The sequence below is a fragment of the Dendrobates tinctorius genome, unplaced genomic scaffold (assembly GCF_039654945.1).
Source record: "Dendrobates tinctorius isolate UK_male_01 unplaced genomic scaffold, ASM3965494v1 ptg000191l, whole genome shotgun sequence".
In the NCBI taxonomy this organism is placed as follows: domain Eukaryota; kingdom Metazoa; phylum Chordata; class Amphibia; order Anura; family Dendrobatidae; genus Dendrobates; species Dendrobates tinctorius.
The window spans coordinates 1890473-1914048 of NW_027361858.1; the positions used below are offsets into that span (position 1 = coordinate 1890473).

Below are 23576 nucleotides of genomic sequence, written 5' to 3' on the forward strand. Positions count from 1 at the left end.
GATGTCACTATCTTTACTGTATTTCCTCCATGGTCTGTCTTGGTTTATAATTTATTTTTTATTTTTTACTTGTTTTTTGTTTTTTTTTTTTTTAATTTTCTTCTCCTGATTCTTTATGCTGTGACCTTAGTGCGCATACCTGCGCTCACCCGTTGCTCCGATATGGGTTTGGGCGTCTGCCCGCCTCAGGTTATACACGGGGTTAAATTCCCTCTGTTTTCCCTGACGCGTGACGCCTGCCCCATCTCCTGGAGGACTGAGGTGTTGCACTGAGTATGCGCCGCTATTATGGTCTGATTACATCTTTATCATTCATTGAGCTCTGACACTTTTTGTCAACGCAATACACTGCGCAGGCGTCTAGGGTAACGATGCTATCTAGTTTTTATATGAGTGCGGTTTTGTCCCGCCATATTTTTTTTTTTTTTTTTTTTTGTGACCATACTATTGATCACTTCCTGGTTTGAGTGAGCTGCACTGCGCATGCTCTGTCCGCTGCCTTTGGTTGGTAGACCTGCCCCATGTGACCGCTTTCAAGTGGGAGGTCTTTCTGCATAAAAACATGGTGGTTCACCTCAGTCAACACTCCCTTGATAAAGCGCCTGTGGCGGGCGCGAAACGTACGTCGGGTGTCGTTGCATGGGCCTTCACCTCCTCTGCTCCCCGGTAAGCAGCCTGCCTTTACTTGTTTCCACACTTCGGTCATTTGGACCGCTGGGCGGGTCGTCTCCCGGGTTCTCTCTGGCACAATTGCGCAGTTTTGATATGTTGATACATATGTTATTTACTATGTAAGAATCCTTCCACATGTCATTGATTCATTTATGTTCAGTGTCCATTGGACTTGCACATTGACCCCTCTGGATGGTTTTTTTTTTTTTTTTTTGGCGCTCTGGACATGTACAACTATGTACAATACACATTTAATTGAGTATGCCATATTTGACTATCTTTTACCATTAGACACATGTCTGTTATGTGCAATGCCCATGGGCTGACTGAACGTTGTGCCATGTAGATTTCGAGCACTGGTATCATTTTATTTACCCTGTCCTTGTCTGTCCTGATTGTTGTATCATTGGGGCTTATCCCCCCTATTTTAGTCAACTTGTATACTTGTCAGCACTTGATGTGAGTATTAATAAAATTTATACTTTTGCATATATTTTGTATCCGTTACTCCGTTTTCTCCTTTTTAAGATTAGCATATGGAGTGGTAATCCATGCACAAGGCGTTTTTGGACCATGGTCACCGCCTTGTCTCGTTCTCTGATACTGGGCATTATCATATATGTATTGATTGTATCTGTGTTTTTCACAGAATTTTCCTGCCCGAATATGGATTTTCGTGCACGCGACACGACGTGGCGTGCGCAGCTTAATGATGCTCTCCAGGACAGTAGTGGCGGGGACACTGGTGGTTGCAGCGGTGATATGCAAGCAGCTATGTTGAAATTCAGAGATCTGCTCAGGAAACGCACACGCATATGGTGGAACCATGAATTTCTTGACAAATATATTCAGAATAATCTTATCCCTAGGGGTCTGCGTATCCAGGTCTTCCCCTCTTTCCCCATTCAGGATGATGATTTCAAAGCCAAGTGGGAGGAGTTGGCCAATGTATGTTCTATGGGTTTTTTGGACCTATTGAAAACACAAAATAAAAAAACGCTTACTCTTCTCGAGAGTGAGATCGAAATTATTCAATTGGATTTACAAAAAGGCTTAACTGGGGAATCACTCAAAAAGTTTAACGATGAACTTGATGTTGACCTCCAAAAATGGGCCCAAGAAACACAAGCAACCAAGACGAAGAAACTCAAACGAGATATACAGGATAAATTAACGGCCCATGTGTACAGATGGCGCCATCCTCCTGATAGATCCAGACAGTTATATAGGAGTATGTCACGTTCTCGATCTAGATCTACATCTATTAAATCCACTGTTTCTGTTGACGACGAGGCATCGGTGCAGCTGTCTCATCCAGGTGGTACCCTCAGCTCCAGCTCTGACCCCGTAACTAAACGTGTGGTTACACGGCAATCTGCCAGAAAGAAGACATACACCGGACGCAATTTTACTGATTACTCAGCTGGTGGCCTTCAGGTAGTTAACCTCTCAACACATGCTCTTACACAACCCCAGTTGGAGGTTTTGAGTCGTGGACTGACTTTCTCCCCCACTAATCCTTTTAACTTTTTTGTAGCACTGAAGGATCTTCACCTGTTCTCCAGAAAGCTACTATTACGCAAGCTACACCATAAGAATATCTCTCAGGAGTCGTTGACGGAGAGTGAGATGGAGGCACTTCGAGTTTTGGAGGATCTTCTCGATGAGCAGACACCACCAAGTAGGAGTAAGTTTCCTCCACACGTTTTGCCGAAATCCACGAGATTCCCCCCCCTGTCTCTCAGTCCCGCCATCGACATTTTTACAAAACTAGTCGCAGAGGATTTCCGAAAATTACCATCTAGACGTAAATTTGACAACCTCACATGGAGACAGCGGAAGGCTATCTCCGAATTACAATCACTTTCGGGGGTGGTTTTCAAACCTGCTGACAAGGGGGGGAATATCGTGGTATGGCCTACACATATGTATGAACGTGAGGCACATAGGCAATTGAGAAACCGTAATACTTACGAAAGGTTATCCTATAACCCGACTGCCTCCTTCTCGCTCTCCCTTCAGCGTATTCTTGTTCGAGCTTTGGAGGGGGGTATTATAACCAAAACGGTCTTTGAGGGGCTGATGGTCCGAACCCCAAAGACACCCACCTTCTATCTCTTGCCTAAGATCCACAAGGACGCCGTCGAGCCGCCTGGCCGTCCGATTGTGTCTGGTATTGAAGGGCTCTGCGACCCAGTATGTAAATTTCTTGACTTCTACCTCAAACCACTGGTTGAATCATTACCATCTTACATTAAAGACACAACGGACGTCCTCACGCGGGTTGACGGCGTCCTTGTGGACGGTCATACCTTTCTGGTGACCGCGGACGTAGAGTCCCTTTATACATGTATTGACCATACCCTCGGTTTGGATGCGGTCCGCCTCTTCCTGGGGATGTCCGACCTGGACGGCCCGATGTGTGGACTACTCCTTGAGCTGCTGCAGTTTGTCCTTACCCACAATTTTTTTGTATTCAAAGATCAATTCTATCGTCAGCGGTGCGGCACGGCGATGGGCGCGGCCTGTGCGCCCTCGTACGCTAATCTCTTCTTGGGTGCCTGGGAGAGATCCATCTTTGGCGACGAGGGCGCGCCGGCCGCTTCCCATGTGCTGTGCTGGCACCGCTATATCGATGATGTTTTATTTTTTTGGGACGGGACACTGCAGCAGCTCGGGGACTTCATGGCATGGCTCAATGCTAATACTTTTAACATTAGATTGACATTTAAATATGATCTTAAAACTATTGACTTCCTGGACGTCACACTGGAGATCGACGATACACGCCGGATCCAGACTGACTTGTACAGGAAGCCCACTTCTGTCAACTCTTTACTCCATGCCGAGTCCGCACATAACACCTCTACCATCAGGGCCGTTCCTGTCGGTCAGTTCCTCAGGATGAGGCGGATCTGCTCCACCGAGGATGGTTTTGAAAGGCAAGCTAGGGACCTACAGACTCGTTTTCGCAACCGGGGATATAGTAACAGGAGCATACGAAAGGGTTACAGTAGAGCCAGGGCTACTGCCCGTAGGGACTTGCTTTATCCGAGGCGTGATAATACTGGGAGATCTGCTAAGTCAGGTGGATCTGCCCCAATACGTTTCATCTCTACCTTCAATCATGAATGGGAACACATGAGGAGCATTTTGGCCAAACACTGGGCAATTCTTGGCTCGGAGCCATCTCTGGGCCAGGTTATCGGTGATCGTCCTCTGATGACTTCAAGAAGATGTAGAAACTTGAGGGATTTTTTGGTCAAGAGCCATTACATCGCGACGACAACGAACCCCTTTGGATCTACTGGTCCAACTCGGGGGTGTTTTCCTTGCGGCCACTGTGTTGCCTGCCCGAATGTCCTTCGCTGCTCCTCCTTTCAGTCCTCCGATGGTGAAAAAGATTTTCACATCAAACAACACATTTCCTGCAGTAGTACTAATGTCATATACTACGCGACATGTGGGTGCCCACTGATATATGTGGGCCTCACATCAAGAGAATTACGTGTGAGAGTTCGTGAGCATGTTAGGGACATTCGGGCGGCCAAGACAGTGGTCGATCCTACTACCCTTAAGACCATCCCACGTCACTTCAGATCCTCCCATGATTGTGACCCGGGGTCCTTCATGGTAAGAGGTATTGAATGTGTACACTTGGGAATCCGAGCTGGAAATTACAAAAAGGCGTTGGCCCAGAGAGAGGCTAAGTGGATCGTCGCCCTGGATACTATGACCCCCAAAGGACTTAACGAATCTCTGAGTTTCTCCTCATTTTTATAGCTTCTGCTGTCTCCGCTGCACTCACCATTGTTTCATTTTTTTAGGCCCCATCAACATTCGGTTTGTATGATTTTAACTTTTTGTCTTTTTATATATTTTTTTAGTTTCCCTGTGTTTTCTGTGTTGGCTACATGTGGACTCACTGGTACCATTGTGTGGTGTGGACCCCTCTATTCTGGATGTCCGTACCCACGCCTGCGTTTATTATCTGTTGGATCTGGAAAGAATATCTACCTTCATCATCGTTTCACGGCATATTGATATTATGGAGAATGCGGACACTCCATCGTGTTCGGGTCACTCGTCTATTACTATATAAGAAGAAGAGAAAGGAAGAAGGGGGAAAGAGAAGGAGAGAAGGGGGGAAAAAAAAAAAAAAAAAAAAAGATTTTCTGGACTGTTGCATCAATCTTATTGTGTGCCTTTACAATCCTTACTGGTGCTCTGGATTTTTGGTAGCATACACTATCATATAATGTGTTTATATTGTTTGCCCCAATTATGATTGATGTCACTATCTTTACTGTATTTCCTCCATGGTCTGTCTTGGTTTATAATTTATTTTTTATTTTCTACTTGTTTTTTGTTTTTTTTTTTTTTAATTTTCTTCTCCTGATTCTTTATGCTGTGACCTTAGTGCGCATACCTGCGCTCACCCGTTGCTCCGATATGGGTTTGGGCGTCTGCCCGCCTCAGGTTATACACGGGGTTAAATTCCCTCTGTTTTCCCTGACGCGTGACGCCTGCCCCATCTCCTGGAGGACTGAGGTGTTGCACTGAGTATGCGCCACTATTATGGTCTGATTACATCTTTATCATTCATTGAGCTCTGACACTTTTTGTCAACGCAATACACTGCGCAGGCGTCTAGGGTAACGATGCTATCTAGTTTTTATATGAGTGCGGTTTTGTCCCGCCATATTTTTTTTTTTTTTTTTTTTTTGTGACCATACTATTGATCACTTCCTGGTTTGAGTGAGCTGCACTGCGCATGCTCTGTCCGCTGCCTTTGGTTGGTAGACCTGCCCCATGTGACCGCTTTCAAGTGGGAGGTCTTTCTGCATAAAAACATGGTGGTTCACCTCAGTCAACACTCCCTTGATAAAGCGCCTGTGGCGGGCGCGAAACGTACGTCGGGTGTCGTTGCATGGGCCTTCACCTCCTCTGCTCCCCGGTAAGCAGCCTGCCTTTACTTGTTTCCACACTTCGGTCATTTGGACCGCTGGGCGGGTCGTCTCCCGGGTTCTCTCTGGCACAATTGCGCAGTTTTGATATGTTGATACATATGTTATTTACTATGTAAGAATCCTTCCACATGTCATTGATTCATTTATGTTCAGTGTCCATTGGACTTGCACATTGACCCCTCTGGATGGTTTTTTTTTTTTTTTTGGCGCTCTGGACATGTACAACTATGTACAATACACATTTAATTGAGTATGCCATATTTGACTATCTTTTACCATTAGACACATGTCTGTTATGTGCAATGCCCATGGGCTGACTGAACGTTGTGCCATGTAGATTTCGAGCACTGGTATCATTTTATTTACCCTGTCCTTGTCTGTCCTGATTGTTGTATCATTGGGGCTTATCCCCCCTATTTTAGTCAACTTGTATACTTGTCAGCACTTGATGTGAGTATTAATAAAATTTATACTTTTGCATATATTTTGTATCCGTTACTCCGTTTTCTCCTTTTTAAGATTAGCATATGGAGTGGTAATCCATGCACAAGGCGTTTTTGGACCATGGTCACCGCCTTGTCTCGTTCTCTGATACTGGGCATTATCATATATGTATTGATTAATAATCAATCAACTTTTAATGTATTTATTTAAATAAAATATTGAATTTTAATATCAATACTTCTCCTTTGGTTTTACATAGGCTAGTCTCAGACCCATGCACTTACAATGACATTTTTATCAAGTGCTTCGCACAATGTATCCTCTATGGAGGTGTGAGGTGGGGGAGGTGAGGGTCAGGTCATATAAAGGGTCGGGTGCCATGGGGGCTGTTAGCCCTGACGAGGAAGTTCCGTGTACTTTAGAAACGTGTTGGCACACTTTTAACCCACTCGCGCTCCCTTCCTTTCCCTAGCTGTGGTGACATCACCCCAACCCCGTCCCCTCATCCCCACTACCCTCCAGTGGCATCAGTTGCTTGGAGCATGGCACCGTTCCCCACCTATTCCAGCAGCACTGCAGGCTTCATCGCACCAGCCAGGGGGGACGCCACCTTGGTGCCACACCACCAGCTGCACAGTCCACGCACACCTGCGTTCCCATAGACTGTAATGTGATTTTTTTTGCGCATTCTTTGCGCAAGCGTGTGCATGCGTTTTTTTGAGACAGGTCGGATGGACCAAAAATGCAACAGGTTGTGTCCGGAGCACCTAGGTGCACACTACAAAAAACGCATGAACACGAAAACGCATAGGAACGCGTGCATATGCTAGACAATGCGCCCCCATGTTTATGATAGGATGGTAGGTATGGTAGGATGCATGCGCATTGACGCGCATGAAGAGCAGCGCTAAAAAAATGCTAGTGTCAAACCAGCCTAAAAGACACTTTTTATTGTAAAAATAGTTTTTGCATCACCACATTTTGAGAGCTATAGTTTTTCCATATTTTGACTCAGAGTCATGTGAGGTCTTATTTTTTGTGAAACGAGTTGTCGTTTTCATTGGTATCATTTTGGGGCACGTGACATTTTTGATCGCTTTTTATTCTGATTTTTGGGACGCAGAATGAACAAAAACCAGCATTTCATGAATTTCTTTTGGGGGTGCGTTTACACCATGCTGTGTGTGGTAAAATTGATAAAGCGGTTTTATTCTTCGGGTCAGTACGATTACAGCGATATCTCAGTTATATAATTGTTTATGTTTTGGCACTTTTATACAATAAAAACAATTTTATATAAAAAATAATTATTTTTGCATCGCTTTATTCTGTGAGCTATAACTTTTTTATTTTTTCGCTGATGATGCTGTATGGTGGCTCATTTTTTGCAGGACAAGATGACATTTTCAGTGGTACCATGTTTATTTATATTCATCTTTTTGATCGCGTGTTATTGCACTTTTTGATCGGCGGTATGATGATAAAGCATTATTTGCCTTGTTTTTTTTTTAAAGGGTTCACCAAAGGGGTTAACTAGTGGGACAGTTTTATAGGGCGGGTCGTTACGGACGTGGCGATACTACATATGTGTACTTTTATTGTTTTTTTCTTTACAAAAAAATAATTTATTAAGGAATTTTTTTCATTTATTTAGGAATTTTAAAAAAAATATTTTTATACTTTTTTTTTTTTTTTTTACTTTATTACTTTGTCCCAGTGTGGGACATCACTGTATAGTGTCAGATCGCTGATCTGACACTTTGCTGTGCACTCTATCAGTTCAACGATCTAACAGGTACTGCAGGAGGCATTCTCAGCGCCTGCGCTCAGCAGGCACTGAGAAAGCCGCCTCCCTGCGGTACCACGAGGGCCCCTGCGCCCATATTGGATCTGGGGCCTGCAGGAACGAGGCCCTCGGAACAACTCGAGCACATCCTGTTGTTCCGAGGGGGTTCCGGGGAGCCCCCCGGTACACTGCGAACATGTTTGAGCGCAGTGTGTCAGGGGTTAATGTGCCGGGGGTGGCACCGTGACTAGTGTTGAGCATTCCGATACCGCAAGTATCGGGTATCGGCCGATATTCACTGTATCGGAATTCCGATACTGACTTCCGATACTTTTAGCATATTGAATACCGGAATCGGAAGTTCCCATAATGCTATTAGCGAGTTTGATTTTATTAGGCCAATGACAATCCTCAGAAGTGTGGGCACATCCTGTTAGGCATGTAGGCATGTTAACTAATGATATGGCTGTGATTGGCTGCTGAAATGATGTCATGATGAACTATAAAAGCCGCCGCTATTTCGGGTTGACTCTGCTGTGAATTCAGTTAGGGACAGGCTGCTGTTCAAGACTGTGAGGGACAGTTAGAGATAGCGATTTTTACAATCATAGTGTGCTTTACCCAGGCTACATAATCCACCACTGTAGCTTTCTTTTGCCTTGCAGCAGTGTTCACAGCAGTCTGAAGGAGTGCAGCTCACGCTGAGTAGTGTGTCCTGCAGCCACGTCTGGTTGTAGGCTGCTCAGTGTGTGTCACTGCCTCATACATATTTTTCTTTTTTTGCTGCTCATTTTTCATTCTCCTATTAGTGTGCATCCATCCGTATCCATATACTGTACGTTGGTTGCAAACACTATAGGAGTAGACAACGGAGCCTCTCTGCAGCCTTTCAGTGCTAGTGCCCATTTATCTGCACTGCTCACGGCTGTCTGAGAGGTCTCTGTGTGTGAGTGCAGCTCACGCTGAGTAGTGTGTCCTGCAGTTACGTCTGGTTGTAGGTCACTCAGCGTGCGTCACTGCCTCACACATATTTTTCTTTTATAGCAGCTCATTTTTCATTCTCCTGTTAGTGTGCATCCATCCGTATCCATCTACATTGGCTGGTTGCAAACACTATATAGGAGTAGATACAGGAGCCTTTCTTCTGGCTTGTGCCCTTCAGCTGCAGCCAGATTAGTATTACCCTATTTTTTGGAGCCTCATCTTTTGCATTGTAGGTTACCTTCCTTCATTGTAATAGCTCCAAAAAGTTTGTGATACTATCGCTTTCAAATCTTTGGTCACATCCTTTTTGTTTTTTTGAAAAAAAAAACAAAATAAAGTTCACCAAACACTCCATTTGACAGTTGTGTAGGCCACATTAGCTCATATTAAAGTGTAGTCCACACACACACTTCATAAAATTTGTGTTTCTTATACCTATTACCAGCTGTTCAGGAATAAGCACACTAAGCCCCCCTTTGTACTTTTCTGCCTATCGTTATCAGTCTACCAAGATGAAGAAGGCAGGGAGTAAGGCACGTGGGCGTGGAGTTTCAGCAGGGAGAGGACGTGGGGATTCTGCAGGGAGAGGACGTGGGGATTCTGCAGGGAGAGGACGTGGGGATTCTGTGCCTGCTGCAGGCACCAGTGAGTCAGCATCCCCCAGTTTTAGCAGGCAACAGTCCTTTATGTGTAGCTTTGTAGGACCTCGCCGCACCCCACTGCTGCGGGAGGAACAAATTGAAGCCGTTGTCGGATGGATGGCAGCTAACGCATAGACTTCAATGACTTCCACGTCCTCTCAGGGCCAGAGCACTGAAGAGCAACCATCTGTCTCTTCACCACCTGCCAAAGTGCCCAGGCAGTCAGAGAGCCCTGGACAGGAGCCATCACAATCTCTACTTCTGTTCTCTGAATCTTTTGTCTTGGAAAGAGGGGGCCAGCCAAGCAGCATTCAAGAATGTGAAGAAGAGGGAGTATGCAGTGATGCGCAACTTCTTTGTCCCTCTGAATCTGAAGAGGCGGGTGGGCCAGTGCCTATGGTCAGCACACCTCAGTACGCATCAGATGATGACGAGACTCAGGTGCCACTTTCTGGTGCGTACGGTGCTGACGAGAAAACCCAGGAGAAGCAGGTGTTTGAAGAGGGGAGAGTAGATGATGAGGTCCTTGACCCCTCATGGCGTGAGGAACAGGAAGGTGATGGGAGCAGCTCTGAGGAAGAGATTCCCAGAATGGCCAAAACAGGAGGGAGAGGGAGGGGGCAGACTTGGTTGCCTGTAGCCTCCACTTCGGCACCCGTTAGGAGCATTCCTCTTCCAAAAGCCAAAACGGGCGCTCCCAAGACTTGCAGTGTGTGGTCCTTGTTTGACACGGTTGCAGATGACATTTGCAGATGACAGGAAGAACCTCTGGCACTGTTGTCTGGAGATCCAGTGACATTCCACCCACAGCACCACGTTCCCAGTCATCCTCACACTCCCAGGTCACTCTACAGCCATCGGTAGCACAGGCATGGGATAAAAGGCGGCCATACTCGGCAAACCATCCCCGAGCACAGGCTCTGAATACTGGCATTGCCAAACTACTGGCCCTTGAAATGCTCTCATTCAGGCTGGTGGAGATTGACACCTTCCGGAACTTCATGGCATTGGCAGTCCCACAATACACTGTGCCCAGCTGCTTTTTATTTCAGCAGGCAAGCCGTCCCTGCCCTGCAAAAGCATGTGGAGGGAAAAATAAAACATGCGCTACTAAACACCGTCAGTAGCAAGGTCCACCTGACCACCTATGTGTGGACCAGTAACCATGGACAGGGACGATACCTTTCCCTCACTGCCCATTGGGTCAATGTTGTGGAGCTGGGTACAGATCTGGAGAGTGGCGCTGTACGTGTTCTGCCAACTCCACGGATTGCAGGAATCCAGTCTGTACACATTGACTCCTCCTCCTACTCAAGTTCCTCAGAAACAGAGCGACCGATATGAGCACAGCAATGGCCAAACGTCAACAGGCCGTACTGAAATTAATTTCTTTGGGGAATCGAAGCCACACAGCGCAGGAGCTCTGGAATTCCATCAAGCAGGAGAGCGACGTGTGGTTTGTGCCAGAGAATCTGCAGCCAGGTTTGGTAGTAAGTGACAATGGCAGCTCTGGGCCTAGGCAACCTCACTCACATCCCATGTCTGGCACATGTGTTGAACTTGGTCGTGCAGAGCTTTCTGAGGGACTATCCGGATCTTGATGCACGGCTGCACAAGGTCCGCATAGAGTGCGCTCACTGGCGGCGTTCCAGCACGGCAAGATCGCGCCTTGCTGCTCTGCAGCGCCGATTACGCCTTCCGGAACATCGCATCATATGTGACCTACCCACCAGGTGGAATTCAATGTTACATATGTTGGAGTGGTTGTGTGAGCAGCAGGCAGCAGTAATGGAGTACCAGCTGCATCAGGCGCAAACAAGTCGCACTGTGCGCCAGTCACATTTCAGCACCACTGAGTGGGCCTCTATGAAGGACATCTGCCTCGTTTTGCGTGCCTTTGATGATTCCACGCGGATGGCAAGTGCAGATGATGCACTAGTCAGCATGACTGTCCCTCTTATCTGCCTGCTTCAAAAAACACTGCAAGCACTAAGGGAGGAGGTTTTGGAAGAGGTGGAGGATGAGGAGTCACAAATGCCCTCTGCTTCTGGACAGTCTGCGCTACGTGGTTCCTCACAAAGGCCTAGGCAGGGGACACTTTGTGAGGAGGATGAGGAGGAGTCAATGGAGGAGGAAGACATCTCTCCAGAGAAGGGAGGTACACAATACTCTAGTCAGTATGTACAGCGAGGGTAGGGTGATGCAGAGCAGGCAGAGATGACAACTCAAGCAGGGGACAGCGTTTCTTTGGCAGTTGGGAGTCTGCAGCACATGGTTGATTTCATTCTGCAGTGCCTGAGAAACGACCGCCGCATCGCCCACATTCTCAACACCGCTGATTATTGGGTGTACACCCTCTTAGATCCTCGCTACCGGGAAAACTTACAAAGCCTCATACCATCGTTGAACCGGGAGCGTAAAATGCGGGAGTACCAAGACACACTGGTGCAGTCCATCATGTTCTCCATTCCACCCGACAGCAGTGCTGCTAGTGCTTTTCAAAGCAACTCTGTGCATTGAGGCAGTGGAGGAAGCTCTGCGCAAAGAGGGAGCAGAGGCAGCGCCTCAGCACAAGGCAAGACCAGTATGGCCCAAATGTGGCAAAGTTTTGTGTGCGCCACAAATGTCTACACCATCACAGATGGCTCCAGTCAGCAGGAGGCAACGTTTCTGTCAGATGGTGACAGACTACATGTCTTGCCCTGTCAGTGTACTCCCAGACAGCTCTTCCCCCTTCAAGTTTTGGGTCTCTAAGCTGGATACATGGCCAGAGCTTAGCCAGTATGCATTGGAGGTGCTGGCTTGCCCTGCTGCCAGTGTATTATCGGAATGCATCTTTAGTACCGCAGGTGGTGTGCTAACAGACCGTCGCACGCGACTATCCTCCGATAACGTTGACCGGCTTATTTTTCTAAAAATGAACAAGGCCTGGATCTCGCCAGAATTTGCCAGTCCTCTTCCAGAATAAATAATTGGTTGGCAACAGTATCCAGGTCTCCTGTTGTGTTCATGTTTCTACCACCTGAACTGTAATCCCTGGGCTTCAACACAGCCAGTTGTTGCTCGGAAGTGCTGTCCGCACAGAGAAAAATACTAGCTCCTGTGTTAGTGGGGTTCAGTAACACCAGCTGCTCCCTTGCTGTGTGGACTGCAAAGTCTCCTGCTCCCTCCACACTGACACAACATCCGATTTTCTACTTGCTCCAAGTAGGCCTCAGCCTGCTGCATGATTGATCCTGGGCTTCAACACAGCCAGTTGTTGCTCGGAAGTGCTGTCCGCACTAAGAATAACACTAGCTCCTGTGTTAGTGGGGTTCAGTAACGTCAGCTGCTCCCCTGCTGTGTGGACGGCAATATCTCCTGCTGCCTCCACATTCAAGCTAGATCATATTTTTAACTTGCTCCAAGTAGGCCTCAGCCTGCTGCATGATTGATCCTGGGCTTCAATACAGCCAGTTGTCGCTCGGAAGTGCTGTTCGCACAGAGAAAAACACTAGCTCCTGTGTTAGTGGGGTTCAGTAATGCCAGCTGCTTCCCTGCTGTGTGGACGGCAAAGTCTCCTGCTCCCTCCACATTGACACAACATCCGATTTTCTACTTGTTCCAAGTAGGCCTCAGCCTGCTGCATGATTGATCCTGGGCTTCAATACAGCCAGTTGTCGCTCGGAAGTGCTGTCCGCACAGAGAAAAACACTAGCTCCTGTGTTAGTGGGGTTCAGTAACGGCAGCTGCTCCCCTGCTGTGTGGACGGCAATATCTCCTGCTACCTCCACATTCAAGCTAGATCATATTTTCAACTTGCTCCAAGTAGGCCTCAGCCTGCTGCATGATTGATCCTGGGCTAGTAGTGGGAATGTGGACAGAGCAGGAGACATTGCTGGACACACATCAGGGGAACAGCTGACGTTACTGAACCCCAGTAACACAGGAACAAGTGTTGATTGTGCAGACGCCACTTCTGAGCAGCAACTGGCGGGGTTGGAGGCCAGGGGAAATACTAGAGACAGAGTGGAGTGGAGCCAGAGGCCTAGTTGGAGCACGTTTAAAATCAGTAGTGGTCTACAACAGATATTAAACTTGATGAAATTAGGCCTCAGCCTGCACCCTGATTGACTCTGGGCTCCAACATCGCCAGTTGCTGCTCAGAAGTGTCTTTGGCAACGGGTACTCCCTCCTGCCCATCCTGGTTCCAGCACGCCTGCTGTTTCCGGGTAGTGTCAATGTCACTTTGTTGTCCGGTCGTGCTGCGGTCGGGTTAGCCGAGTCTATGGTGCCTGCAGTTTCGGTGCTTCCTATGTGGGCTGCGGGTTCTGGTAATAAAGGCTGGTTCCGTAGTGCCAATAGTACAAGCACCCCCTGTAGGACTGTGGGTTTCGGTAACTGCGGCCTGCTCGCGGCCTTGCAACTTTGTTTATCATGGGTACCTTCTGCTACCCATCCGGGTTCCAGCACCGTCAGCTGGTTCTCGGCAGTGCCTTTGGCTGAGGTGCCTCCTTCTCGGTATCCGAGTTCCAGCAACGTCTGCTAGTCCTTGGCAGTGCTTTGTAGCACAGGTACCTCCTGCTTAGAAACCGTGTTCCAGCACCGTCAGCTGGTCCACGGTTGTGCCATTGGCTCGTGTTCCTTCTGCTGCCCCTCCGGGTTCCAGCACCGTCAGCTGGTCCTCGTTAGTTCTATTTGCTCTTGCAGCTTCTGCCACCCATCCGGGTTCCAGCACCATCAGCTGGTTCCAGGCAGAACCTTTGGCCTAGGTGCCTCCTTCTCGGTAGCCGAGTTCCAGCAACGTCTGCTGGTCCTTGGTAGTGCTTTCTGGCACAGGTACCTCCTGCTTTGTAACCGTGTTCCAGCACCGTCAGCTGGTCCACAGTTGTGCCATTGGCTCGTGATCCTTATGCTGCCCCTCTGGGTTCTAGCACCGTCAGCTGGTCCTCGCTAGTTCCATTTGCTCTTGTTCCTTCTGCTAACCATCCCGGTTCCAGTACCGTCAGCTGGTTCTCAGCAGTTCCTCAGCCTTCTTGTACTTTCTGCTACTTTTCCAAGTTCGAGCTTGTGGAAATGGTTTTTGGTTCTCACTCTGGATCTCCCTGATGGCGACCCTGAAGAAGACGACGACCCTGAAGACCACACCGAAGAAGACCAAAAAGATGACCCTGAAGAAGATGACCAAGAGGACAAAGAACATGGAGACAACCACCAAGATGCAGAACCACAAGAGACAGAAGACCAAGAAGCAGAAAAACCAAAAGCAGAAGAACATTATGCATAAGACTAAAAATCAGAGCAAATGATATTATCTAAATTATAAGCAGAAGAAGACTAAGCAGTGTATGGGGGTGAGTCCGTTCCTCCTCGTGGTGCCCCTGGAAAATGCCTGCTACTGCAGGCAAAACTAAACGCGGACAAATCCTGTTGTAAATCTTTTGTGACAGGCAGAACGGAAGGTGTAATCTTCAAACTTTTATAGATAACAACTACAGGAATGCCTGTCACAAATAACAATATGATGATGAAGAAGAAGAAGAAGAATAGGAAGAAGATGAAGAAGTAGAATACGAAGAAGAATAATAGTTGAATAAGAAGAATATGAAGAATGTAAAAAAAAAGAATAATAGGAAGAAGGTGAAGAAGAAGAAGATGAATAAGGTGAAGAAGAAGGTTATGAAAAAGATGCTGCTGCTGAGGATGATGAAGGAGAAAGTGTGGGAGAAGTAAAAAAGAAGGTGAAGAGCATGGAAGTAGTGAAACATACATATCTGACAAAATATAAAAGAGGTTAATATAGTCAATATCTTTGTAACTCCGAACGTCTTTAAAATAAAAAAATAATTCCTGCTATTCCATTTGATTGGGCTAAACCTCTATGGCTTTAATGTCTCCTACACCTCCCCCAATACATTCTACATTATTATTTGTTGTTTTTCTTTATGTAGAATTAACCTACAAGGAAAGAAAGGGTTTTTTTAATTATGATATTTCTGTCCCATTGACTTGAATGGGACTTCCGGGATTGGAATCGGCGATACCCGATACTTTTTGGATATCGGCCGATCCAATCTGATCCGATATTTTTCAATATCAGGTGGTATTGCTCAACACTACCCGTGACCTTTCCTGGCACATAGTGTCGGGTGTAAGCTGTGATAATCAGCTGACACCCGGCCGCGATCAGCTGCGCTCCCCCAGTGAGCGCAGCTGATCTCGATGACGTACTATCCAGTCTACGGCCATTCCGGCCTGGGTCACGTGGACAGGATAGTACGTCCAATTTCAGAAAGGGGTTAGACCAAGGCTACCACCCCACCTTTATTGATGATCAGATTAATAGAGCCACATCACTAGAAGTCAACTACTTCAATATAGAGAGAAAGAAGAAAATAGTCGTGTACCTCAGAAAAGCTGGCAAGAAACTTCACCACATTCTACACAAAGATGACCTGCTAAAAATAATATTAAAAAACCCTCTTTTGCTATGCTACAGACAACCTCCAAATTTAAGAAATATTATGATCTGAAGTTCAATGCCCTCTGATACACCAATAGGAACCTATCCTTGCAATGTAAAGAGTTGCAAGAGCTGCAGTCATGTAATGACCGCAGACTGGATACATATCCAGAATGCACAGCAGGACTACTTTATAAGATTCCTGGGAAATTCGCATGTTCCTCTTCCAATGTGGTGTACTTATTTTTGCGCACTACTTGTCCTCCTGGGGGTCTCTATGTTGAAGAAACAGGACAGAAACTGAGGACAAGGAAGAAAACTAATCGCCACATGATTATAGAAAAAAAACATTAATCTGTGGCTAAACATTTCTGAGGTCCAGGACATAATATAAACAATATGAAAGTTATTATATTAAAATGCAACTTCAAATTACAAAAACACTGACAGGTCTGTGAACGAAAATTTATGACAGTCTTTGATAGCCTCCACACAGGATTAACCCCTTCCCAACATGCGCCATACTAGTACTGCTCTGCAGGAGGTGCATTCCTGCAAACAGCAGTACTAGTACGGCACACCGATCGTGCGGCCTTACGCTGAGTGCAGTGGCGATCAGGTGCGAGTGTCAGCTAAATATGACAGCTGACACCCCACATCAATTGCCCACGATCAGTGCTAGCACTGATCGCGGGCATTTAACCCTTTTAGAGAAGCATCACGCAGGGAATCAGTTCCCTGTGTGCTTCCCTCAGGACAATGCGATGCCGCAAGATGGTCACAGGGTCATTCTGGGTCCTGCAGGGAGTTGGTTTGTGAGTGCCTGCTAAGAGCAGCACCTGATGCTGTACAGTGCTAAGTAGAGTTGAGCGAAACGGGTCGGTCAAATTCAAAAATAGCCGACTTTAGCTAAAGTCGGGTTTTGCCGATCGAAACCCGACCATAGCGTGAGGTTGGCCATGAGGTCGCCGAGCCGAGCGCAAAGTCGTGTTTCAAATACTGCTTCCAGCGCCTTTTCTCAGCCAATAAAGGTGGACGCACACTGTGGGCAACGCAATGACATGGGCAGCGGCCACCTCCATCCTAGAGAAGGGCATTGAAGTGATTGGCTTGCTTTGCGTGGCGTCACAATGGGTATAAAAGCCTGTGACCGCCGACTGCCATCTTACTTCTGCCGATCTCACAATGGGGAGAGGTGATGCTGCTGCTGCTGATTCTGAATAGGGAGAGCGTTAGGCAGAGAAGAAGAAAAAAAAACTGCTTCTGCTGAAAGTGCTTTTCTCTGAACAGTTAGTGTGCAGCGAAAGGGGAGGATTTTTGTTGTGTGGAGCAGCGCTGGTGGTGATTAGGCTGCCTTTTAAGGCTACCTGCTAGCTGCATTGCCGTGTGCACACTGCTGTTCAAACTGCTTTTTTCAAAGCACTCCAACTTTTATTATTTTGTCCTGGTGAGTTACCGAGCATTCATTTTTTCACACACCGTATAGCGGTGTACACTCCTCACACACTACCATGTACCGGCTGGTATCACGGACAAATAGAAGCTATCTGGGTGTGACTCTGGAAGAAAAAGCCGAGGAGTTTTTCCATTTTTCCAGACCTACACCTTAGAGTGCTGTCGGCTTTTCAAACAGTTTCGTATATCTGTTGTTTGATAAAGGTCAAAACTAGACAGAGACCGCGTGCGTCAGTCCCTATAAAAATAGACAGAGATTGACAATTTTCCATACAGACACCGTATAGCGGTGTACGCTCCTCACACACTACCGTGTACCGGCTTGTATCACGGACAAATACAAGCTATCTATGTGTGACTCTGGAAAAACAAACTGAGGAGATTTTCCATTTTTCTACACATACACCTTATAGAACTGCACGCTTTTCAAACAGTTTCATATATCTGCTGTTTTGATTACGGTCAAAACTATACAGAGACAGCTTGTGTCACTCCGTATAAAAATAGACGGAGATTGAAAATTTTCCATACAGACACCGTATAGAGCTGTCCAATTGTCAAACAGTATTGTATATCTGCCGTTCGCATTACAGTCACATCTATACATTACAGAGTCAGTGTGTGTGTGTGTGTGTGTGTGTGTGTGTGTGTGACACTCCATAAATACATATACGGAGATTGTTAGTTACACAAAAAATGTACACAGCTGTACACTTCTGATACAGTTCCGTATATCTGCTTGTTGGATTACGGTCAAATACATACTGTGAGAGCATCTGTGACTAATAAAATATATACTTAGATTTAATTTTTTTAATACATCTTACACAGCTGGATCTACCTCATACAATACCATCTCTCTGCTGGTATTTTTGGTACATTTTCCCAAACATGAGGAAGTATGTTGGAAGAGGCCGCGGACGTGGGCAGGGGGGCGCAGCTGGTACTGATGGTGGTGGTGCATCGGCTGGTTCTGGCAAAAGCACAATAGCAGCTAAGGTAGGAGGTGTTGAGCCTGCATCATCATCTGGTCTATGAAGGCCTGTAAGGTTGCCTTTTCTTGGAGTAGGAAAACCGCTTTTAAAGCCGGAGCATCAGGAACAGGTTTTGGCGTACATTGCCGAAACAGCCACCAGCTCTATTGCCTCCTCTTCTGAATGTTGGAAGCCTGCAAGCACGGAGTCATCAGTGCAAGGTTCTGGTCAGGAAAAACACCTTTCCTTGTGTCCATCACCCCCACCAAAAGTTAAGGATGCGGCAGCCCACACTTCAGATTACTCTATGGAGCTCTTTTCACATACCATGCCTGGGTTATCCAGTCAAATCCAGAATTCCCCAGTCCAAGATGAATCTTACATGGAGTGCACTGATGCACAGCCACTGCTAGATGATTCTGCTGGTACATCGACCCAGAACACAACATTGCCCTCGCAGTCTATTGAGCCAGAATCTGACCCTGATGAAACCCAGGTGCCCCATCCCGCATACTACCACCTTCCACAGTGAAACAGAGGAAGGTAAAGAGGAAGGTGCAGATGACTTTGAAGAGGAGGTGATGGATGACCCAGTTCTTGACCCGGATTGACATCTATTGGGGGAGGAGGGTGGCACTGGCAATAGTTCAGATAAGGAGAAGGATCCGCAGCAGGCATTGAAATCGCAGCAGCGGTTATCTGCCAGGCCCGTAGCTGTCCAAAAACATGGAACAAAAACTAAAAGAGTTGCAGGACAGCTTGGTCAGACGGTCAACTTAGCACAGCGTGCAAGGCCAGAAAATGTATACCATAGTAGGAAGAGTGCAGTGTGGCACTTCATTGTCCAAAATCCTACTGATGAGGCAAAGGTTACCTGTAAGAATTGCGGAAGGACCTTTAGCTGAGGTAAACAACTCAGAAATTTGAATACCAGTTGCATGCTTAGACATTTAATCAACATGCACTTGCAAGCGTGGAAGGACTACAAAACCTCAGGTAGCACATGTGGACCTGCTCCAACTGAAGGTAGCCAGCAACGCTTCATCACTTCCCCCAATGTAAGACCACTGCCACCATTAAGCACACCACCAGCACTAAATATGGAGGTGTCGTCGCAAGGCCAAAGCACTCAGGGAATCACAATGGTTTTGCAACACAACACTCTGAGTAGGACAAGAAAGTACTCATCTTCTCATCCGTGTACACTTTGTTTGAACGCCTACATTCTCAAACTAATCTCATTAAAGATGATGCCCTACTGTTTGGTTGAAAGCGAAGCTTTCCGCGACCTCATGGCCTATGCTGTCCCACACTAAGACCTACCCAGTCGGCACTTCTTTTCTCGAAAAGCCATCCCTGCCCTCCACTGTCATGTGAAAGACCGCCTTGTCCATGCACTAAAACTGTCAGTGAGTGGAACGGTGCACCTCACAACAGATGCATGGACCAGTAGGCTTGGCCAGGGCCATCACGCGTCCATCACTGCTCACTGGGTTAATGTGGTGGATGCAGGCTCCACTGGGGACAGCGGCAGTGGAACAGTGCTGCCTAGCTCACGGTATAGGAAACAGTTGGCTGTAGGCTTTCGATCCTCCTCCTCTATCAGCGAATGCTCGTCCTCAGAGCGCAGTCGCACGAGCACTCCATCCGCAGCTGGCAGTTTTGCACACGAGGTGTCCCACTATCGAACAGCTAGTGGTAAGCGTCAGCAGGCTGTGTTAAAGATGATGTTTTGGGGCGACAACAGACACACCGTGGAGGTACTGGCCGACTACTTGCAGCAGCAAACTGAGTCATGGCTGTGCAGTCTACATCTTGAGGCAGGCAAGGTAGTCAGTGATAACGGACGTAATTTTGTGGCAGCCATAGCCCGTACAAAACTAACACACATACCTTGACTGGCTCACACTTTGAACCTGGTGGTGCAGTGCTTCCTTAATAATTATCCGGATTTAACATCCCTGCTCCATAAGGTGCGAAGACTGTGCTCACACATCCGTCGCTCAAACGTCCACTCCACTCATATGCAGAAGCTGCAGCGATTGCTCCACCTCCCCAAGCACCGCCTAATCATAGACGTTGCAACAAGGTGGAACTCCACCCTGCACATGGTTGAGAGGCTGTGCGAACAGAGGCAGGCTGTAATGCATTTGTGGGAAGATACACGGGCAGGCAGTTTGAGGGAAGTCATGGAATTGTCGGGTGTGCAGTGGTCAAATCTGAAAGACCTCTGTAAAGTCCTTCAGTGTTTTGAGGAATGCACACGGCTGGCAAGTGCAGACGACGCCATCATAAGCATGAGCATCCTACTTATGCGTCTGCTCATGCAAAGTTTGACGCACATTAAGGATCAGGCATCTGCAGCGGAGGAGGAGGAGGGAAGCCTTGATGACCGTCAGCCATTGTCTGGTCAGGGAACTGTCCTGGACGAGGTGGAGGAAGAAGAAGAGGAGGAGTTGGAGGATGAGGGGGATGATTATTTTGGGCAGAATGATGCTTCTCAGTGGGCAAGAGAAAATGTTGGCGTTTCAAGGTCAGGTACAGTGTTTGTGCATGACTGTAGGGACGTGGATTTGCCAAAAAGTGCTCCTCCACCCACCACTGACACCTGGAACATTGGCCCACATGTGCGATTATGCCTTGCGGATTCTAAAAAGCGACCCCCGCATTGACAAAATGATGAGGGATGACAACTACTGGCTGGCCAGCATCCTCGATCCACGCTACAAAGGCAAATTACACAACATCATGCCACAGGAGAACCTACAGATAATATTGGCTAACAAACAAGAAACTCTGGTAAACCGTTTGTTTGAGGCTTTCCCAGCACACAGCAGCGGTGCTGGTTCTCCCACGAGCCGTAGCAGGCACAATAGAAGAGGTGTTTGTGGTGCACACAGCCGAAGTGGCGTTGGAGACAGGGGTTTAATGACCATGTTGTGGAATTATTTCTCAAGTACCGCTCACACAACTGCTAATACTGCATCTATTAAAAGTGAAAGGAGACAGCAGTTGTCAACTATGGTTACAAACTACTTCTCCTCCCATATCGATGTTCTCCCTCACAGGTCATTCCTCTTTGGCTATTGGGCATCTAAACTGGACGCTTGGCCTGAATTGGCACAATATGTCTTACAGGAGCTCGCTTGCCCTGCTGCTAGTGTGTTATCTGAAAGAGTCTTCAGTGCTGCTGGATCAATCCTGACAGAAAAAAGGACCTGTCTGTCTACCCAAAATGTTATTGATATAACCTTCATTAAAATGAACCATGCATGGGTTCAAAGGATTTTGTCCCACCTTCCCTTGATGACACATAGGTTGCCAGAAAACTGCCTCGCTTTTGTCCTCCTCTTCCTCGGTCTTGCACAATTCTGCCCTTTGCAGCAGCTGAATGTCCAGCCAACACATCAACATATGCCATTTTTTAAACCTCCCTAAGTGGGCTGCCCACCCCCCCAATGTATGGGGTCAAAACCTGGCGCACCCGGGCAAGTGCCGTTGCTCTGAACAGGTGGATGGGCCCACAGATGGCCGATGGCACTGGCACAGGGCCCCTCATAGTACAATACAGTGTCTCTGATGGTGGGGGGGCCCACTTGTCGTCAGACACACCAGCGTACTATGAGGGATCCTGTGCCTGTACCGTCGACCACGAGTGTGCCCCCCTGCTTGGTTATGGCCACAGCACTTGCAAGTTGCAATACTGTGTAGTCTGGGCAGTTAAATCCTTCACAGGGACAGCCACTAGAAATTTGGTGTATTGATCGATGCCGGTTAAGATGTAGCTATGGCCTGTCCTGCTGGCCTCTACCTTCAGATGATCAATGGCTACCATTTGTAATGGACATCAACTTACAAGCGGATGCAGTGGTGCTTTATGATCACCTTTCACAGTTGTGATAGTCACTGATGTGTGACATTCCTGCCATTTTTCAATGTCTCCTCTCATGCCAATCCAATAGAATCACCTACAGTCTGTGGCTTCTGTCTTTTGCACTCCAAAATGACCAGACACATCATGATAGGCAGTGAGGACCATGTCTACATCTCTCCTTGTGATCAAAATTTGATGGAGACGAGTAACGGTGATGTGATCCACGCTACTGCGATAAAGCAATCCTTTTTTCAGCAAAGAACCGTTTTCACTGTCTCCACAGACACAGTAATTGAGGGTCTGCATCACCTCTGCAACATCTACCGGGAGGTTTTCCCGCAATGAGTAATTCCCAAATTTCTGCTAACACTCGACTTTCTGTCTGTACTTGTATCCATTTAGTTTCCAGTAGCAGAGAGTCTGGACTGGCTTACTGAGATTGAAATATATACGAAGATTTAAAAGTACCACAACACTGTATACTGTTGTACGCTTCGACTACCTTTCCCTTTTTCTACTTGTTAAATTCTGGTGTAATACATAGTGAGCCTGTGAGTGTCTGTGTCTGACTCCGGAAGTATAGATGGAAGTTTACAATTACCCCTAGACTGGATACACCTGGTATGTGCTGATACAGTACCTTTGTTAAAAAATTTGTATTACTATATCATCCATAGTGAGTGAGCGTGTGTGGTTTACGCCTTCTATATATACGGTGAATCGGAGATACCAATTTTTACCCTATACTCGATACAGCTTGTATCTTGTTATACAGTACCTTTGTTCGACATTTAGTATTACGGTCAAATCCATACTGAGTGAGTGTCTGAGACTGACTATGGGACTATGTATATGGAGATTTCAATTGTACCCTACAATATATATACTTGCTATCTTGTTATCCAGTACCTTTTTTACAACATTTTTTATTATAGTCAAACTCAGACTGAGTGAGCGTTTAAGGGTGACTCCGGAAATACATACCGAGATTTCAAATTTGGCCAACACTGTATACAGCTGTACGCTTGTGTTACATTACCCATTTACAGCTTTTCATATTCTTGTGTAATCCATACTGGACCTGAGAGCATTTGTGTCTGCCTCCTGAAATGTATATGGAGATTCAGAATGTTTTACACTATACTATATATACCTTGTATCTGGTGATACTGTACCCTTTTTCACCTTTTGATTTTATTGGGTAATCCATACTGAGCCTGTGAGCGTCTGTGTATGACTCATCTAATATATAAAGCTCAAGTGTGTGTATGTATGTATGTGTGTGTGTATGTCCGGGATTGGCATCTGCACTGTCGCAGCTACAGCCACAAAAT

General features: G+C 46.8%; 2 protein-coding genes across 5 annotated transcripts in view; one reads left to right on the top strand and one right to left on the bottom strand.

The window, feature by feature from the left end:
- GRIN3A (glutamate ionotropic receptor NMDA type subunit 3A) overlaps positions 1-23576 on the bottom strand; it is an 822030-nt gene that overhangs the window by 202109 nt on the left and 596345 nt on the right. The window lies entirely within an intron of this gene.
- Positions 91-4999, top strand: LOC141055741 (uncharacterized). 2 transcript variants are annotated; one of them, XM_073552432.1, is made up of 3 exons: positions 91-666; positions 1322-2359; positions 4560-4999. In XM_073552432.1, exons 2-3 carry the CDS (start codon positions 1339-1341, stop codon positions 4772-4774), a joined length of 1236 nt encoding a protein of 411 aa, XP_073408533.1. In that variant the 5' UTR covers positions 91-666; positions 1322-1338; the 3' UTR covers positions 4775-4999. The 2 variants fall into 2 exon arrangements, with proteins under 2 accessions (XP_073408533.1, XP_073408532.1); XM_073552431.1 differs by having other exon boundaries at positions 91-2359.